This window comes from Ictalurus furcatus, chromosome 10, assembly GCF_023375685.1.
Source record: "Ictalurus furcatus strain D&B chromosome 10, Billie_1.0, whole genome shotgun sequence".
NCBI classification, from domain to species: domain Eukaryota; kingdom Metazoa; phylum Chordata; class Actinopteri; order Siluriformes; family Ictaluridae; genus Ictalurus; species Ictalurus furcatus.
The window spans coordinates 5,915,107-5,937,071 of NC_071264.1; the positions used below are offsets into that span (position 1 = coordinate 5,915,107).

Sequence of the window (21,965 nt, forward strand, 5' to 3'; positions counted from 1 at the left end):
AGGGTGCCAATCCATCACAAGGCACAATCACATACACACTCACACACCCATTCATGCACTACGGACACTTTAGACACACCAATCAGCCTACCATGCATGTCTTTGGATTGGGGGAGGAAACCGGAGTACCCGGAGGAAACCCCCGCAGTACGGGGAGAACATGCAAACTCCGCACACATAGGGCCCCGAACCCCGGACCCTGGAGGTGTGAGGCGAACGTGCTAACCGCTAAGCCACCGTGCGCCCCTACAACAGTTCCATAAACATTTCGGAAACACAGCATGGCCAAACGTCCTGTTTATTTTTGGTCCGCTAGCGGAAATAGTTCCCGAAGAAGCTACCCTCACTTTATAGCACGTCGGTTAGCTAGCTAGCTAGCAAGCGCACACTGATTTGTACATTCCTGTTAAAGGCGCTTCTGATGAGACTGGCTTCCCTTCGTCCTTTTCATCGTCAACTGTCTAGCGTTCATATTTTAAGTCGAGAGTCTTATTCCTAAAAAGTTCATTCGTCATGTCCAGTGATGATGTTTCCAACACTACCGCAGTAACAGTTTCAAACTAGGAAGTGGAATTTTATGTAGTGAACACACACAGACTAGCAGACTGATACACACAGTGACGCATCCCAGTTTGGTGTGTAGTAAATATAAAACACTCTCAGAAGACCGCTCGACCAATCAAATTAGTAGACCGGAACTAACTGTTGTATAATCACTCAAACGAGATGTTAATTGTGGGAAATTTATATTTAATCGTATAAATCCAGAACCATCTTTCTCTACTTTAACCTTAAGTACTTCATTGGCAGTCACCTCGAATCCCTATACTCAGAGTGCAGCTAGAGTGACAGTAGCTTTCAAACAGAAACAGGGAAGAAAAAAAAAAGCACGATCCTGATTGGTTAATTCTGCTTCTCACCATAGCACCAGCCCATAAAAAGTAATGCTTTAGTTTGCGTTGGTAATGATTGCTTCATTGACCTTGTATGAACTTCAATATAATGCATTTACTGCACAATGTTATTTGACACCTATATAATAACAATAATAATAATAATAATAATAATCTGTGCTGTGTTATGTTAACCACCCACGCCTCTGCCTATAGTTATGGGTCAAGGGTTACAGGCAATCCGACATATATGAACACAGGCGTAGTTTATAGAAAGTTCCACGCCGTACAAAATACACGTAATTCCCTTAAATCCCGACCATCGGAACTGATCCAAGTGTGACACGTACTGTTTTCCCCCACAATATGTTGTTTCGCTGGTGGATAAGAAGCTTAGCGAAGCCTTCAGACCAACGGCGACAGCACGCCACCACCCTCAATCAATCACAGCAGTCTCTGGCCCTTCCACATAGACATTTAATCGATATAGTATTGATCTTATTCCAAGTGACCGACAAAACCCCAACCACCCAGGAGAACCAGCTTCAGCGCAGGCCGTAAATATCTGGACGGCGACGTATTTTTTCCATTGTTGAGACGCCGTCCTCCAAGTCATTGGATTCAGAATGAAACGCTAACTATATTGGCATAGTGTTTAGCTGTAATTCAGTGGTATGTCTGGGTGTAGTTACAGACTGTACTACACTTTACGAGCATAAACCGCTACATACATAAGCAGAAATACAGACACCGTACAACTGAATGGATTACTGGTGATCCAATTTCATTCAATCAACAGCACTGACTGTCAGGTCGCATTCATTACACGGCAAGGAGGATTTTACAGAGCTTTATAATAATAAATAAATAAATAAATACATACAAGAGCCGGAGGAGGAGGGTGCTTATGTTCTTGTTGAAAATTAACCTACTGAACTGCTTAAACAGCGGAGAGCCTTGTAAATGCCTGGCGAGCTCTCATTAAAGTCACCGACTACTCTGTGCAAACAAAATAAAATGGCAAAGGTCCACTACGGCGTAAAATACACAGATGTTGTCTCATACGCCACGCACGTCAGAAAAATAATTCTGCAATTTGGTCTCTTTTAAAACTATATTACTGTACTGCAAGTTAAAAATCGTTCTCATATTTAACAGGATTAACGGGATTAACGTTAGTGGGTGTGCAAGTCGTTAAATATGTTTATAAATATTTATGTCCCTTGAGCAGTTGACACTACGAGCTGAATACCACTACACAAATCAGTGAACACTACACGTGCCAGATTGTTAACGACTCCTGTTGAAGAGCTGACGGAAGGTATGATGAACACAGGGCCATCTATAAACGAGATTAAGTTTGAGTTCGGCTTCAAGAAGGGATCGCGACAGTTGAAGCCTCGTTATTTTTGTGCGTTCAGTTCAATTTGATTTGTATAGCGCTCTTAACAACGGACGTTGTCTCAAAGCAGCTTTACAGAAATATATAAACACAGGATAGAGATTTTAAGTGTGTGAATTTATTCATATTGAGCGAGCCGGTGGTGAGGAAAAAATCCCTAAGATGATATGAGGAGGAAACCTTGAGAGGAAGCAGACTCAGAAGGGAACCCGTCCTCATCTGGGTAACAACGGATAGTGTGAAAGTAAAAGAAAGTTCATTATGGTTTTAACATCAAGTCTGTTTGTTGAACTAGTCCACTGTTCACTAAAGGAGACCTGAGTGCAGAACTGTATGTGGGAATTGCAGTCCCAAGGCCATCGCTGCAACCGTAGTCCCAGCAACCACAGCGAGAACGACCATGTGGAACTGACGTCCAAAACCATTTCATGGTACTTCAAGCGGTACCAGTTGATGAGAGCGCCATCCTAGTTACTACTGAAAATTAAACCATTCCTACGACCCAATATACAAGCTGCAATAAACTGAAGTAAAGTCACTGGAGGATATTAAATAATATTACTACTACATGCGAGTACAGTATAATAACCATGGAGTCATTACGAAAGATCGCCGCTCTGGAAAATTTCATTTCGGTGGCAAGTGTTTCCCCATAAAATGTTTCCCTGTTTCCTGAACACCCAGCATTAAAAGCTTACACTCATCTGGGGAAGACGAACACACAAAGAAATGTGCTTCATAACGCTTTTTTTCCCAAACCCACACACAACATATAACAGTGTAAATTTGCCGTCCCCTCAAAATAACTCAACACTCAGCCATTAATGGGTCCAATTAGCCATTTTCCCTCCCCGGTGTCATGTGACTTAGTTTTACAAGGTCTCAGGTGTGAATGGGGAGCAGGTGTGTTAAATCTGGTGTCATCGCTCTCACACTCCCTCATACTAGTTACTGCAAATGTACACTGTTACACAAGCTGTACACTCACTACTTTACTTTGTAGCACAGTGTCATTTCTTCAGTGCTGTCACATGAAAAGATATCATCAAATATTTACAAAAATGTGAGGGGTGTACTCACTTTTGTGAGATACTGTATATACACACACGTATGTATGTATATATGTATTTGTTTATTTATTTATTTAGTTATTGTCCAATGTGATTTATAATCACGATCAAATTGTTATTACTCAGACTATAAATATTCTTACCTTAACGGTCTGGTCTAAAGACGCAGTGGCTACTCTTGCCTGAGGTCCCATCAGCCCGCAGTGGATGTCCGTGATGGGGAGAGAGTGACGTGATAACACGTGCCGAGGCTCTGGAGTGTGAGATGAGTCCAACTGTATGACGCTGCAACACAAATCACTTACAGTTTAAATCACAACATCACCATCTCTTCTGCTTGTTTAAATCTTATTTATTTATTTATTATTAAACGTACACAACATTGCTTCGTAGATTCTCTGCCTGAACTATACAAGTGGAATTAGGTTGTATAGTTGATCGTTATTTTCCAAATTCATATACTGTGACTTCGCATTATAAGCAGTATCATATGCCTCGTGACTTATTATTATATAGTAATGAATAAAATCATGCAGATACAGGCGCACAGTTTCAGGTTCAGCTGTTCGCATGAACAATCAGAATGGGGGGGAAACGTGAACTCAAGTGATTTTGACTGTGGCATGGCTGTCGGTGCCAGGTGGGCCGATTTGAGTATTTCTATAACTGCTGATCTCCTGGGATTTTCATGCACGGCAGTCTCTAGAGTTTCCTCAGAATGGTGCGATAAAGAAAAAACATCCAGCGGGCGGTAGTTCTGCGGATGGAGACACCTTGTTGAGGTCAAAGGAGAACGGCCAGACTGGTTCGAGCTGACAGAAAGACTACAGTAACTCAGATAAACACTCTGTACCATCTCAGAATCCTCAACACGTTGAACCTTGAGGTGGATGCGCTTCAACAGAAGACGACCACATAGGATACCACTTCTGTGAGCCAAGAACAGAAAGCTGAGGCTGCAGTGGTCTCAGGCTCACCACAAGCCAGCCTATCTGAGTATTGTCGCTGTCTATTTGACCCTAATAGCTACTTCCAACATGATAATGCACCATGTCACAATGCAAAAGTCATCTACAATTGGTTTCACGAACATGACAATGAGTTCTTCAATGGCCTTTCCAGTCACCAGATCTGAATCCAATAGAACACCTACGAGATGTGGTAAAACATGAGATTCGCAGCATGAACGTTCTCCTAAACATTCTGCAAGAACCGTGTGATGCAATCATGTCAACATGGACCAGAACCTCAAAGGAACGTTTCCAACATCTTCTGGAATCCATGCCACGAAGAACTGAGGCTGTTTTCAGAGCAAAGGGAGGCCCTACCCAGTATTAGCATAGTGTTCCTAATAAAGTGGCTGACTAACAGAACCTTATAAAACCAGGTTTATCTGTGAATTATAAATAGACCATTACATCAAATACTTAAAGTTCAAAATATTTCCCTTAGCACTGGCTATATACCTAAATCCTTGTAGCTTTAAAACAAAAAATCTAGCAGTTATCAAAACCCCTGATTAAAAAAACCTGACCTGTCTAACTATAGGCCGATATCAAAGCTCCCGTTTATCTCAAGACCGCCTGGAAAATGCTGGAGCACAGCAGTTTTGCTCATACTTGTATAGGAATAACATTCATGAAACCTATCGGTGAGAATTTAGGCCTCGTCACAGTACCGAGACAGCGCTGGTTAAAGTGGTAAATGACCTACTGAGTCTGGACTCGAATCAGGGTTGTGTTGCTTGACCTTAGTGCAGCTTTTGGCACGATAGATCATAATATTCTTCTAAATAGACTAGAAAATATTGTCTCTCCTGGCTCAGGTCTTATTTGACTGATTGTTATGAGTTTAGGGATATAAATGGTGAGTTCTCTATGAATATTAAAGTAAAGTTTAATGTTCCACAAGGCTCTTTTCTCTATATATGCTCCATCTGAGTGCAATTATTCATAAACACGGTATTGGCTTCCACTCTTATGCCGACGACGCACGGCGATCTGTTCTATTTTATATCAGCAAAGCCAGGTGACAGACCCCAGCTTAATAAAGCTGAGGACCGTGTAAAGGATATTAGACACTGGATGCGGAGTAACTTCCTCCTAGTTAATTCTGACAAGAAGAAAAGAAGTACTTCTACTAGAACCACAGGCAGCTAGAAGCAAGCTTTCTGATTACATAGCAACTCGGGATGGCTGGTCAGTTGCATCATGTGCAGCAGTAAAAGACCTTGCTGTGATTACGGACTCCAGTCTTTCATTTGAAGCTGGTGTAGATAATATCACGAGGATATCCTTCTTTCATCTCAGAAATATTGCCAAGATAAGAATTATAAAGTCACTACATGACGCAGAAAAAACTAGTTCGTGCTTTTGATACGTCTAGGTTGTACTATTGTAATGCCTTGATGTTAGTTATTGTAAGCTCCAGTTAGTCCAGAATGCAGCCGACATTATTCAAACCAGACAATATGATCATCCCGATCTTATCCACAATGCAATAGCTCCCAGTAAAAAATTTCGCTTGGGTTATAAAATACTACCATTGACTTATAAAGCATTTAATGGTCAAAAGGAGCAGGCTCTTTGTTGGTACCTCAAATAAAGAAGGCTACAGCAGGGGGCTCCCCCAGTTATGGAACGTCCTTCCATTTAGCGTAGGACTCAGACACACTCTCGGTCTTTAGGTATAGGCTGAAAACCTGTTTCCTTCAACCTAAAATCTGTTTCCTTAAGTTTTTTGGTAAACTGGGATGTCTGGATGCTGTGGCCTCCCTACTCTCACATGTTCACTCAGGTTTGTTGACAGTCGACTGGCCTGCTGCTTTATGTCCCAGGGTGTCCTCATGTCTTTTTTACCTCCCGGCTCTCCCTTTTTATTTATGCTGTCATAGCTCGTCTCGCCGGAGTCCCTGTTTGCGCACAACGTATGTTAAACCATCACAAGACAAAAGCACACCTAATAATCTGTGTTCTCTCTCCCGAACATCAACCCCCGCCTGCCACGCTACACGTTACTCCTGAGACAGCGGCGATCCTTACTCTTCGTTGAACGGTCGATAAATTCATTTCAATACAAGAAGCTTGAAACTCTAACGATGCTCCTACGCGAGCTCTTTTTTTTTTTTTTACACACACACTTAGCACTGCTTGACTTTATAGTACACAGTTAAAGAAGGGAAATTATTTACAATCTGGTGTCACCCAGATGAGGATGGGTTCCCTGCGGAGTTTGGTTCCTTCCTCTAGTTGACTCTGGCACGTCTGGCTTGTTCGCTAGAGATCAATTTAAATGACAATTGGATCTTGACTGTAAAGCTGCTTTGTGACGATGTTCATTGTTAAAAACTCTACACAAATAAAGTTGAATTGAACTGAAGGAAGATTATTTGGTTAAGCGAATACTGAGGTTATTCTGTGACCGATCTATGCTCTGTAATCAATAACTAATCATTCCAATCAGGAAGGCAGATCTACCTGGCTGTCAATTATTTTATTTTTATTTATTTATTTATTTATTTTACAAGTGTAGGCTATGCGTCTCAGCTTACATGGGTAGGAGATAAGCCTGTGATTATGGAGGACTTAATGACACATGTAATGGAAGCAGTAGCTGACCTTCAACCGAAAGTTCATTGCAAGAAGGAGGAGCAGAGCGAAAATTGGTCCTTTTTTTTTTTTTTTAAATCCAGCGAGACTCAAAGGGCATGAAAACAGAGATGCTGACCTTCCTTTGTTGTTTAGACACCTATTTTTTCCCGGTAGTTTCTGATTAGTTATCCTCGCAAAAATTAGTCCAATTTAATATCCTCCTGCGGTGTAACATTAAAACATGCATTATGCAGTTAGCTAGACAAAATAAACATTCAGAGGTCTTCCGGTCTAGGTCTATGGACAGGGTTTAGATGGATGTAATTTGCCCGACTGTGTGACTGCAGATACAGGTAAGTGTCCCGATCTGTAATCGAGTGTGTAATTGCTTGCCTGGAACAAAACTCTGCACCCAGACCAGCACTTTCTAGACCACACTGCGACATGATAACACAACTGCATTGTCAGTGTGCATGTGTGTTTGTTGAGAGGGGCTTTTTGGAGACAGGTTTAGGTGTAGGCCTGAAGGGACGGGACGAACCTTATTAATAGACTTGACTAACTTGGTTACCAAGTCTGGTGGAAAAGATCCTCAGTATCATTTACAAAAAGATCATCTATAATAATATTATGCTGCAAAAAAACTACATTACGTTACATTATTTTAAAAAAAAAAGTGCACACGTTTGCACACCCTTACTTTGAAATTCTAATTTACTTCAGGTTAGGTTTTCTAGAGGTTTCTTTATTACAATGTTTACATCATTACTTTTAATTTAAACATGAAAATGATCCAGAGGTATATATATATTACAATTTAGACTTGCTTCTAAGAACTTTTTTCAGGTCATGTGTTGTTTGATTTGGATTTTTGAGAATTTTCTTTAAAATAGAAAGTTATTTTATAATATATATTATTTCATTATAATATCATTTTATATATATATATATAAATTTTACACTTCAAAGTGTTATGTGCTTGAATCTATGTGTGTCTGGGATGTCAAAATGTTCTGTTCTAGGTCTTTAGGTATTTTCCATACCCGTTTGATTGCTCAAAGAAAATGGCTTGAGAGTTGGAATCACATTTGAATTTTTTTGCCTTAAATAAGATGGACCAAAGTAAACATGGGTTCTAAGTCATTAGACGCCATAATAAGGCGCATTCCCATAAATTAACAAGAGCATACATCAAAGGGGGTGCAAACTTTTTTTGTTGTTTTTTTTTCCCCAGCTTGCTAATAAAAACAACTACTGACTCATACGCAATATAGGCCATGTTGTACCAGTTTGTCACCCAATATCGTCTGCAGAAATATTGGCACCCATTGGCAAAGGTGGACAAAAGCCTTGTGTTGGTAGGTTAATAGCGTTACATAAAGAGGAATCTAACCTTTAATTGAAATTTATTCATTTAAAGAAAAAAAAAATAATTTTTTTTAAAACAAAATCATGTCACAATTATCGACACCCCTGCATTTAGTACTTTGTGCACCTGCCGAGACCAACATACCAACACAGAGTATCCTATGATGCTTGTTGAGATTGGAGCATACAGAGGAATGAAACTGAAACTTCTCAGTTCAGAATCTCTCGGTGCTTGGTCATCTCTTCTATTTGTTAGGGGGTTTTTTGTTTGTTTTTTTTTTGTTTTTTTCAAAAAATGTATTTACTTCAATTAAAAGATTAGATGTCTATTCCATTTCAGTGTAAAATGAAGCCACAAATACATTGTTCCATACATTTACCAAGGGTGCCAATAAATTTGTCGCTAACTGTACTGTCCCCTAGGGGAAATGAAAGTCGATAAATTTTTATACATACTGACATTACTCACAGAAACGCACACCGTGAGAGTTTATTACGATAACGATATGATATACTTGTATTACCCGGTCCATTAAATGACCTCTGTGATGTTCGTTCATTCATCTCCGGTAAGCACTTTAATCTGGTCAGGGTCACAAAGTGCGAATACGCCACAGACGGGATGCCGGTTAAAGTCACCAATCTACCTACCGGCATTGTTTTTGGTAGGTGAGAGGAAACTGGAGAACCCAGAGGAAACCCACGCCAACACAGGATGAGTTTGCAAACCGCTGCTCTAATTTGGTTAGTAAAAAAAATACTGTTTGTTGCATATATATATATATATATATAACAGTGGGAATCAACGGCTGAGAGTGATGTTACAGTGAACTGGGGAAAAAGACGCAAACTATATATTTTTTTATGTTGCATGTTAGACTGTAGAACTCTCCCCATTCCTTCAGAAAAGGCAGATGCAGAGAAGTACAAAATATGTTCGGGTATACTGAAGCTTCGTGAGTACAGCCTTCAGCGACCTGTGCCTCGGTACTCAAGGTCACACAGTCTACATGGAGATAACCTTCCCTAGCAACATTCCCCTATCTCTTCTGCACCTGCATTTACTCCAGAATAATTTCACTTACTGAAGTCGTCTTCAAGGTACAGGCTTAAGGCTTAAATAAATCCCCACAAACAAATGATATTAATTTAGTCAGATTTTCTGGTTGGTTTTTGAATTGAATATGGTTTAATTCATCCTGACATCACTTACACTTCAGTCCTTTAAACATACATTTCAGTACAGATGACGTGTATTTCTGCCCAGGTTCTTCTTGGGTAACCTAAAATTCTGCTCTTCAGATCGATTCTAAACCACCTAGAAAATGTTGGCACTCGCAAATAATCGATTTTGTTTACGTCTTTCAAAAAGAACTGTGAATTGTGTGCGCGCAAGGTGTGCATGTGTAGCGGAGCTCGGAGATCCAAGTTAACACATCACATTTAACTGAAGCTTTCGTCTGTTTTGTTGCAGTCCGAGCTCAAGATCCGGTGACAGCAGAGAGAGCAACAGAGGGTAACGGGGAGGAGAAGAGAAAAAAAAAAAGGAACATATGCCAAAAAAAGAAACAAAAATCAAGAGAGCAAAAGAACATACTTGAGAGGCAGGGAGAGAGCAAGATATAGACTGAGGAAATACATGAACAGACAGCGGGACAGATGAAAAGAGAAAGATTTCTTTTTTTGTGCCCAGTTCTGTCAACCCTTCCTCAACCGGCAGAACCTCTGGCAAAGCCAACCTGTCTGCTGAAACAGCTGTCATGAACATCAACCCTGGGCCAGGGATGGGAACTTGAGCGGCACAGCAAACTGTTAATCCCCAGAATTCCACAGACGCTCATTATCTCCAGGTTGGCAGCATTTGGGGGGGATGGGGGGGATGGGGGCATTTTCCCGAGATAAGAGCTGTTACACATGAAGGGTGTTTTGGCAAATATGAAGGCAACAACATATAATATTATCAGCAAATGCAATCCCATAATTCTGCTCAGCAGCACTTCCATGAAAGGACATAACACAGTATAGAACATGGTGGACCGAACCTACTGTGGAATAAATTTACAAATCCAAGTGAAGCGATTTACAAATCGAAGAAACCACTTCGGTAGCACTTTAAGGTAACACCTTAGAATTATCATTAATTGCTCCTGGAGCTGCACCGATTACAGACGCATTCGCTTGCATCAATTATATTTCAAATTAAAAATCAATCATCACCATCATGGCTTTTTACTTTGGACAGTGTGTCGTTTAAAGTACCAAAAGAAAGGTGTTATTATGTAAGAGTGCATAGGCTTCTGTCCTGATTTGAGTGTAATACAATAGTGAAGATGTAGGAAGCAGTCAGTAGCAGTGCTGCGAATACCGCACCACATGACCGTTTGCAGGCACGACACTGTTAAGGCGATTTTAAAGAGCGTATAAAACAGACCAAATGATTTCTCTCGAAATATATACATAGGCGTCTAGGTTCTTGCGACAAAGAGATCTGCCTAGATGTTGCTTTGCATCCATCAAGTGCTCTCTTTTGTGATGCAGGTAAGGTTTCTTTCTGATGACTCTTCCATGCAGATCATGTTTATGTAAGCAGCGCTGCACAGTACAATGGCGCACCAACGCTTCCGTGTCAGCTAAACCTTCCTGCAGGTCCTTAGTGTAAGACCGGGTTTCTGTTTTACCTTTCTGCCGAGCTTATAGGCAGTTCTATCTAAAAGTTTTCTTGGTCTTCCAAGATCTTTTCTCGTCTTCTACAGTTCCGCTTAACTGCCATTTCGTGATGAAATTTCAGACAGAGAAAATCGCAACGCATAAAATAGCAATTTGTTGCAATAATATTTTATATATATTCATATTGCCTAGCCCTTTAAATGGCTGATACCTCATAGATACCGCATCTTACCAAGTCTGGTAAGAAAGCATGAAAGCTGTTATCAAACTCAGGTGTGATTCAGAGAAAAATATCGCCAGTCCACCTGAAAACAGTGATCTGGGGTTTGATACAAGTGAATTTGGCAGTAGACTGCACCGTATGCCTCAAGAGAGCAAGTGTGAAAATGGACTTTGTATCCATGTGGGAAAAGGGGTCGGGGCATGACTAAGCTCTAAACGTGATCAGAACTTCAAACGTGTCCAAGAGGATATTGATTCCATATGTCTGTATCAATACCCAAAAGGTCAGTTTTAATCAGTGAGACAAACATTTAGATTAGTGGCAAAAGGCCCTCATTCATCAAAGCTGCATACGAACAAACGCAGACTTGAGCACAGGGAAAGCGGTAGGACAGAATCCATCTCTGATTCATGAACCTGTCATACCTTCCGTCTAATTTACACGAAGCACAATACGCGTTATGCGTGTCTTGCAACAGTGAGCCAATAAGCATTCAGCAGGGTACAGTCATCTATGAGTCAAGGTCCAATCATCAAACCAGCCTGTCTGACACCGTCAACAACGCCATGGTCACTGCGATCACCTTTCCCCCCCTATTCTGATGTTTGATGTGAATATTAACCAACTAACGCGCTTGACCTGTAGCTACATGACTTTTATTTATTTATCTATCTATCTAGCATTGCGCAGATCGAATTTAAATCCCTGTATTCTTTCCTGACTCGGCATACAGAGGAAGCTACGTGTCCGGAGGAGTGCGTGTGGGCTGCACTTCATGAAATACGGGTGCGTCTCAAAAAAATGTGAATATCGTGGAATTCTTCATTTAATAAAAAAAATAAATAATAACTTTCACATATTTTAGATTCGTTACACATAAAGTGAAATATTTCAAGCCTTTTTTGCTCTTTTAATCTGGATTACGGCTTCCGGCTCATGGAGATCATGGGGGGGGGGGGGGGGTGCTTTTCCACGATATTCAGATTTGATGACAAACATCCGACTTTATTATGCAGGCTGTTGAATATGTCGTTCGGTACGTAGTCACAACGACTCGAGAGCCTCGTATCAAACGCTACCATACACTGTAAACACGTTAAAGCCCTAGAAACCATCTAATAACTTCAAAAATCTCATCATCTGAAGAACACACCCGCATCCGAGTATCCTGCTTCATATTTACAAATGGCAATCCCATTACTTCCATTTTAATTTGACGTTCTTGCATGCTCAACTGTGATGATCAACTTTGCTATTTTATTACTGCTGCTTATACCACTCTACTTACTTACTATTTATTATTTAACGGCAAATTAAGCTCCTCCCCCCCGGGGTTGTTTAAATGTTGCATTCATTTTGACAAGGCGTGAATTTGTTCTCGCGGATACGCCAAGGGTGGAAACTGTTGGTGGAATTCGAGCATTTTACGATCGAGATTTGCCACTGCAGTGCCAATCCTTCATGGGAAAGAGGGCAATTATACAGTGCCAGCGGCCTTTGTGCTTTAAATTCTCCTCATACGCCGCTTCATTATTCTTCATGCGACACTGCACTCAACGTTGTCACTTAAGAGGAAAGGACACGGACATCAGGGAAGCCGAGAGGACGCTTTCGGAATTCTCAGAGACGCACATCAGCACATTTTTGTGAGATTACAATTTCCAAACAATCATTTCTCAAATAAATTTCTAACAAAATAAAGCTTCTTCAAACTCACCATGTGCTATATATATATATATATATATATATATTTTTTTTTTTTTTTTTTTTTTTTTTTAAATGCTCAAACACAAAGGGTGAGTGTGGGGTGGGGGGGGGCTGATGCACTTTTTATGGCCACTATTGAGTGTTCGACTTCAGACGTCGTTGGAAAAATTATTTACGGCAGGGGTGAACTAGAAGGCACTGCTGGGAGTTCAAAAACACTGTTTCAATTATTAAGGCAAGGACTCGTAGCTTCTTGAGACATTCAAGGTATTTCGCTTTTGAGAACTTCAGACAGAGAGGCTATCGAGTGGTTGGCTTTGGAGGAAAACAGAAATAAATACAAAATGCCACCAAATGAGAGATAACGAATGATTAGGTCTTCCTACATAGGTCACTTGCCCTAAGAGATGTCAAGGCATATCGTCACAGGCTAAAAAAGAAAACAAAATACGATTTTTTAATTTTTTTTTTTCTTCCAGCCTTCACTGGAAGTGAACACCTCGAAACACCACTTGGGTTTTCCCTCTACAGCCTTCAACATGTGGAAACTCCTGCTTGACTTTCTTCCAAGCTTCCATTAGAGCCGAGCACTATGATTTCTAGTATGAGTCATCTCTTGAACCGCTGGCATCCATCAAAATAAGAGTGGATCCAGGCTGGTCCAGCAAGACAAGCTATGAGCCTCCACGTTGCTGCTCTGCTGTGTTAATCCCCAGCGTTTATTAGAAACCGAGTGATGCCATTGCCACCAAGGTCCGAGTACCTAGACCTGGGTTCAGGTAGTGCAGATAAATAAACACAGTTACATAGTACATGTCAGACTATGCAACAGCTCCTAAAGCAGACATCCTGGGTGGTCAAAGCCATAGACTGAGTGGTGGAGGAACAAGAATAGTTTGTGTCTAGGCTATTAGTTTTTAATTTAAATTCATAGTTGCCAAGCAGACAAATAAAATTAACAAAGAGGGGGGGGAAAAAATAATCCTTATAGACTTTTGCACAACAAGTTTTCATTTGGTCTGTAAGGTTATACTCAACACCATAACTATAGTACAGCCTGCTGCACTACACACATAGGCGTAGATTAATTAGTGCTTACGGATGACAAATGTTTGTTTGTTTTTTTATTTCACGTGCAACACGACGACACAACACCACGGCTCACAGCCGAACGTTTGCCAACAACTTGTTGACTTTTTGCCGATCACAATACACTATATTAGAAATTTTGTCAGAACGGGAGAATGATCAAAAAATTGCTCGTTTCACTTAGTCTGTATTAATACAATTAACTAGCTCACCATACCGAATTACATGATGTTCGCCATTACTTTTTATAAATATACGGGAATGAAACCGTGGGATTGGTCGGTATACTGGAACTTTTGCTTTCAACATGGGCTAGTGAATACATTTATGATTTCTCAACCCCTGAGGCATTATGCCTCTCTTGGCACGACTACTGCAACTCTCTGCTGGCGGTCCTTACCACTTGCATTATTAAACCATTGCGTGTCTGGTGTTCAGTCATCCGAAATAAGCATGTTTCACCACTCCTTACCTCACTCCTCTGACTCCACAGAGCTCCTCACGTCAAGTCCTTGATGCAGGTAAGACCGCCTGTCCTCACTTTTGGTTCTACAATGGTGGACTGAACCGGGAGCCGAGAGAGCAAAATTGGCTGTGCTGTCTGGGTTGGAGAGATGGTATAATCTCTCTGCCCTGTCAATCAAAGCGACACTGGCCCTTCGCAGGCATCTGTGAGCTCATGTATGCGAAAGAAGGCAGATATGCTTTCCTCCGGACGTGTTATACTGCACGTGTGTCTCGGACAACTGATAGCTCTCGTATGATGGGGAGAACTGGTGGGTGCGTGGGAATTGACAGATTACCAATTTTGGGGAATGGAGGAAAAAATGACCAATTAATTGTAATATTTATTAATTATTTATTCTAAATTCTAGGTAAATTTGATTCTTTTATTTAAAAAAAAAATTATTTTTTTTTTAAAAACCCCTAAACATCATGATACATATAGTGTATCGTAGTAAAGTCTCTGAGAATGGTAATGTGATCTGTTTATCATATCCCAATCCCTACTGCTCAACTTGACTGAATCTGCAGATCCAATTTTCATGAAAACATCCACAGACAAAGCTCGTCGAGTTTCACTTCAATGTTAATGGGGAAAAAAAAAAAGAAAAAAAAAAAAAAACACGCACACTTCAGTTCTTCCTGAATATATATACACATTTATGTGTATATATCTGTTCAGTTCTGTTTATATCCAGATGTGTTTCTTTTCGCCGTTTTTTTTTTTTAAACCACCCAATGTACGTTATGGTTACTTATACTCCACTCTTGTTGAATTCTGTGTGTATTATTAGGTATCATGACTATATCGCGTATTAGTCGATTCACTGTGTAGTGATCAGGGTTTGCTGCACTATTGTGCCTAGTCTCTGCTCTTACTTTTCTTAGAACAACAATCTTGCATTTGCATCTAGTCAGTTTGGTGGATACTCGTTTCTTCATCACTGAAGCTTCTCAAACAACCCGACCGGATATAATACTGCCTCGCTTAGAAGTTGCTTGGACAAAGGCGTTGGCCGGATAAATAAATGTAGATGTAAAAAGTCTCACCCAGTTCTTTCCTACATTTATTTCCAGCAGCAGATCAGGGATTCTAATGCAGAGCGTATGTTTTTCCATTTCTCTCAAAGCTCATGGTCAGGTTGTAAAAGACATGCATTGCCATCTATGGGCATGATGGGAGAGCTGCACACACTAAACCGAGTCGGAATTCAAGATGAACGTCTGGAACGTTCGATCGAAATTATGAGCAAATGATTCATAGGCATTCAAAGTGTTTCTTGGGAAAATCTACGGCTGTCGTTACGGCACTCGGTGGCCAAGAATGTTTCCCAGAGCTTTTCCGACAACTCTGAATTTGCCAAAATGTATCAAATAAAAGCGTATCATGTACAGAATAGAGAACGCATCATATTGCATATCAAACCCTGTCCCAATTGTACGCATGTATTCAGAATACTTTTAATCTTTTGTTGTTGTTGTTGTTGTTCACATTTTTCAGTGACATTGCACTAAAAACCACTAATAAAATAATCCCTTTCACGGCAAAGCTATCACACACCAATTAATACCTATTGGACACAAACAAGCTATTCGTCTAAACGTAGAGAGTGTGGAAAAAGAAAAAGAAAAAAACCCTGCTAATACGAGATTTACAAAATTACAAAAATTCAAACGAACCTGAAAATTTTATTTTAAGAAATCAACTCAATGATAACAGAAAAAGCCATTTTTAAAAAGTTCACTCCACAATAACAGTACACGCCTCAAAAAAAAAAACAAAAAAAATAAAAGCGCGAGCGAGCGGAGTGAATTCCTGCAGAGGAAACACGTTCTGCGCCTTTACTACAATTGAACAGTGGCACACAGAAAAAGGGAAAATGAATAAATCATCGAGTACCTGGCAAGGTTCCATACAAGTGCCAGATTGTCCTTTCCTCCTGACACAAAATGGCTGCTGTCGTCAGTGAAACGCAGGCAGCTCAAGTCCTGGTAGTGGCGATTCAAAATAGCCAGCAGGTTCCCTGTTGAAACCTACATTGAAACATAAAGTGGACATCATTCATTTACAACTCCAAAGGTGCCTAAACGTGTCCAGAGATATGAAAATAAATTTGTTAGGAATATAATGCGACACTGGCGTAACAAGACGCATGCGGCGTTGTCGTCGATATCAAATAGAAAAATCCCATAATCCCACACACCAGACACTTTTATTAGGCGCTGTTATTCCATTTACATACACAGTATCGATTTTTCACCTACGTATACACATGTTCGGTACTTTTCAAAACGATCGAATCACGGTGTACATACGAGAGCAATCTGTGATAACGTAACGCCGTTTAATCCCGTGGAACCGAGGAATGAGTCTTAGAGATGCACTGATGTATCGGCCGATGAAGGCAATTTTTCACGCTAGATCGTTTAAAAGAATCCGACGATCAGGGCCGATTGTATCCTGTCAATCAAAAGCGTGCGGGAAAACACATCGTATTCGTGCTGTGTGTGAAGATGATGTCTCTCGTGTGTGGAATGAGGATAAAACTGCAGTGTGTAATCTCTGTAATCTCTGCACTGATTACATTTTACGCCGGACGCTGCAGCAGTGAAGCGGGAGTTTCAGCGTCGAGTCGAAATTATTTCCCCCCCGCGCTGCTCGAGCTGAATTAAAGCTCCAGCACACCGCTGAAAGATTTAAATGAAGACGAGTTGACAAAAAAGTTTATATTGTACAGAAAAATATATTTATAGAGTAGTATATTTCATATCCAGTTAATGTTAATATATAAAAAGCTGATATTATATACGACCAGTTTGATGTCAGTGATGAAGTAGAAACGCTTGTGTGTGTGGAGAGTGAATGTGAGACTAACAGGAGGATTTTTACACTTCAGTCAATGTTCATATGAATTAATAACATTCAATAAGTTAATAATCTTACTTTAATCTTCAGAATTGACTTCATGTGTTCATGTTAATTAGAGTCATGTGTTAATGTTTATGAGATCAGTTACTGCCAAACAACTTGCTGAAATTGAGAGAATAAAGTTTTTATTTGCATTTCTTTCAGAATTGTGGAATTAATTATTACTCATTTAAAAGAAGGTATAAAAGGCAGAACTATCGGTTATCGGTATCGGCCGATATCGCTCTGAATAATCGCTTATCGTACCGGCTGAGAAATTTAGTATCGGTGCATCTCTAATGAATTTGAAATATTCAGTGATATTTGAATTTGAGTCAATTCAATGAGCTTATTTTCCCAGCGTACTAGGCTTGTGTGGCACTGATTTTCCTGTTTGCAATTTACAATCGAAAAATAAAATAAATAAATAACAGACGATGAATGATTTAATCATCCAAAATGACAACAAAATACAGGAAAACAAGCATTTTTACCATTTCAGGTTTAAAGAGTACGGGACGTACAAATAATAAGTAACAATATTAGCTGTGCGGTCAGGAACTGCTTGACAGCAGCGGCAATAGAAGAAGAAAAACCTCAGACCGATGGTTGAATATCAAGTTAATTATTTCCTAAAACTACTTCATTATAGGGGTGGGGAAAAAAAACCCCCACAGATTGTATTTCGGCTGCTCACCTCCCATAGATATATCGCTTCAGCAATGCCCGCCAGCACATAGAGGCCATCAGGGGAGGCTGTAAGGCAGGTTACAGTCCCAGGACACACAATTTTCTGCTGAAGTTGGTCCTTAGAGTAAGAAGTAGAAGAACACAGACGTAAGAACAGAAAATGAGGTAAAAAAATTCCGGATTCAAGACATAGGTATTCGGCTACACTTTAAGCACGATAACGAATCAGATAAAGGCATTTTCACACCTGAATTAAGCACACTTTAATCGTACAGTACTCTGTATACTGAACATGTACTCAACATCAATTGCTCATAAGGAATCAGGGTTAATGCGTATCTGCACGTGCTCTTCGACCAGACGCAAGTTAACAAAGGCAGAAAAGTGCAACTAATTATGTTAAATTAGTTCAGCATGCTGCTTTTTTATTAGTTGTAATATATATATATATATATATATATATATATATATATACACACACTGCCATATGACCCGGGCTATATCTGTAGAGAACTTGGATTCCCTTCTCGCTCAGGTAACATGTGAGCTGAATCAAGGACAATCATAGCAAAATCATCCTAAAAATTGTCTCTGGCTTCAATTGAGCTTCTACCAGACACTACAGCACTGCAATCTTCAGTAGCATTGTAGTGATTTTCTATCAGTTTTTGTCAAACGTCCTTTACTTTCCTGCCAGGATGAGTATCACACGCATAATGGTTCAAGGTCTTTCGTTTTTATTCATACACACACACACACACACACACACACACACACACACAGTGAAGCTTGCTGTTCATATTTATTCCAAGTTTATATTTCCCATTTACACGTACTGAATCACAAATGGCTTCCTGATCATTAACAGGGTCTATAGGGTAACATAAAAGGTGATGTAAAAACCGTAAGAAGTTCTCGACGTGTAGAGGGGAGCACGAGGGTTCTTTGAAGGGCGACTAACCCTAAACACCTTTTCCATGCACCGCTTTCAACAAAAACCAACTGCGCACGTTTACAGCAACCAGACGCGGACAGATTACCGTGATCTGGAGGCTCAGGGGTGACGGATGGAGGACAACCTACGAGGTGGCTGAAGGGATGGAGGACTCACGGGGTGGTTTCCTCGGTAAAAGAATATTATAAAAATACCCGTTATGCTTTTCATCAGGAAGCCGAGAGCACTGCAGTTTTGTTTTAACCTTCGGACGATAAAATCCCAGAAAGACATCAAACGGAAAAAGACACCTCATTTTGATGACCTTCGCCGGCGATGCGCCCAAACCTAAATACTTAAAACAGCGCGACGGAGATGAGACAGAAGACACCAAAAGACTCCACTTAGCAGAAAAGAGTAAGAGATGAAAGGAACGATCCAGGGTGTATCCTGCACGAGCAAATCCGCGGCAGGTGATGGACTCGAAAATCGAATTAGCTTTCAAACCAGTGGTGATATCTGAAGGAAATAAAAATGCATTAATACGTTTTTATACTCCAGGAATGGTTTTGTTACGCAGATTTATTTACTAAATTCATTTAAAAGTATCCCAGTCTGGTTTAATGAGGAAAAGCATTCTCATAAAAAAAAAAAATAAATAAAAAAAAAGGCCGTCCAGCTCTCTCAGAATCCTTTACTGCAGTATAGCTGTGCTTTAAATCATGCATCATACTGGATTCATTTTATTTCATATTGCTTCAAAAGCAAGACATGTGTACACTAATATTCATTCTTAACTCTTTATATGGTTGCTTTTGCAACCAAAAATGCTCCTTAGCTAGGCCTCAACAAGGCCGTTCAAGCTTTGCTGTATTTTCACTAATGATAAAGTATTGGCACGTTTGTATTTAGGTGTATATGCAAAACTGCCTCATGCACAGTAATTGACACTCTGAACGAATCATTTGGCAAACATACATACTTATTCATTCATTCGACTTCAGTGACCGCTTTATCTGGGTCAGAGTCGCAGTGAATCCAGCGCCTATCCCAGGAACAACGGGCACATGGCCTGAACACACCCGCGCCGGAGCGAGACGCCAGACCACTGCAATGCTCGATGTACACGTTCACACCGAGAGGGAATTTAACCTAGTCAATCCCTGAACATGCGTGTTTTTGGAAGGAAAACCGAGACCCCGTGGCCCCTCCGGATTCAGACCGTTACCCCTTCAAACCTACTCCAGTGGACCGTTCCTAAATCGTATGAACCCCAACACACTCGGCGAGTCCTGGGTTCAGATCTGTCACCAAGACACGAACAGCAATCATATGATGAGGGACGACAACTGAAAAAGATCCAGTGGAAGGTCATAAGAATCAAGCCATAATGTTGGATACATCATGGTACTCATGACACGTGCTTGCATTGACGTTTCTCATTGTACTCTCTATCTATGTACTACTTACTTCCATTTCCTACTAAGTTTCTAAATGATGGAACACAGCCTGCAACAGATCTCTACAGTTCAAGACTAGCTGGCAACGGATGATTAGTACATACAGTGTTATTAATAGCGCACAATGAAAAGGAGTGAAAGAAGGCAAGCAGTAAGCAAAGTTTCCAAACAATTCATCTCATTTTGAGCGTTTACAGTCTGGATCAGCCAATCGTGTCGCGGCAGCATCATGGCAACGTTCACAAACGCTGGAATGGGGACAAACTTCAGAAAGGGCGGGGAGGGGACGTGGAAGTCACTGATCTCTGTGACTTTGACCGCGTCATGGTTGTTGGTGCTTGAGCCTGTCTGAGCATCTCAGAAACTGGTCTCCTAGGATTTGTTCACGGTGCAGAAAAACAGTGAGCACCAGTTCTGTTCGTGGAAATGGCTTTTTGTTTGAGAGGTCTGAGGATGTCAGAATGGTTTGAGCTGACAGGAGGGCTACAGTAACTCATAAACCCCACGCTTTACAACTGTGGTGAGCAGAAAAGCATCTCGGAAAGCACGATACATCGAAAATCGAGGCAGATAGGTTACAACAGGTGACGACTACATCGGGTTCCACTCCTGCTGGTCAGGAACAGGAATCTGAGGCTACACTGGGCACAGGCTCACTGAAACAAGAACAATTTGAGGATTGGAAAACATCACCTGGTATGATGAATCTTGATTTCTGCTGTGACATGGAGAGGGTAATGAGATCGTATAAAGAGCACAAATCCATGGACCCAAACTGACTTGGGTCAACAGTTCAGGCTGCTGGTGGTGCAATGGTGTGTGGAAAGGTTTTTTTTGGCACACACTGGCCCCTCAACACCAATCGAGCATCGTCTGAATGTCACAGCCAATATGAACACTGTTGCAGATCACTTACATCCCTTTATGAAAACAATTTCCCATCTAAGAATGGCTACTTTCAGTGTGATAAGTGTAACAAAACATAAGTAGTCCAAAAATGAACTACGTCCCATGAACATGACAATTATGTAACGCAATCATGTCAACATGATACAAAATCTACAAAAAAGTGATGTTTTCCAACACCTTGTATAATCCATGCCATGACCAATCTAGGCGGTTCTGAGAATAACTGGGGCAGTGGCAGCTTGGTGGTTAAGGCTCTGGGTTACTCATCGGAAGGTTGAGGGTTCCAGCCCCAGCAGTACCAGGCTCTTGGTCGGGGGTTCAACCCCAGTGCTGCCAGGCTCTGGTTACTGATCGGAAGGTCGGGGATTCAAGCCCCAGCGCTGCCAGGCTCTGGGTCGGGGGTTCAAGCCCCAGCGCTGCCAATCTAGGCTGTTCTGAGAATAACTGGGGCAGTGGAAGCTTGGCAGTTAAGGCTCTGGGTTACTCATAGGAAGGTCGAGGGTTCAAGCCCCAGTAATGCCAGGCTCTGGGTCGGGGGTTCAAGCCCCAGC

At 40.9% G+C, this 21,965-nt stretch overlaps 1 protein-coding gene across 1 annotated transcript in view; it reads right to left on the bottom strand.

Moving 5' to 3' along the window:
* The window catches only part of wdr18 (WD repeat domain 18), a 74,269-nt gene that overhangs the window by 50,322 nt on the left and 1,982 nt on the right, over positions 1–21,965 (bottom strand). The window contains exons 2-4 of the mRNA XM_053634887.1: positions 18,119–18,229; positions 16,414–16,547; positions 3,509–3,650 (exon numbers count right to left, since the gene is read on the bottom strand). Of these exons, the coding sequence (XP_053490862.1) occupies positions 3,509–3,650; positions 16,414–16,547; positions 18,119–18,229 (387 nt within the window). The remainder of the gene's footprint in view (positions 1–3,508; positions 3,651–16,413; positions 16,548–18,118; positions 18,230–21,965) is intronic.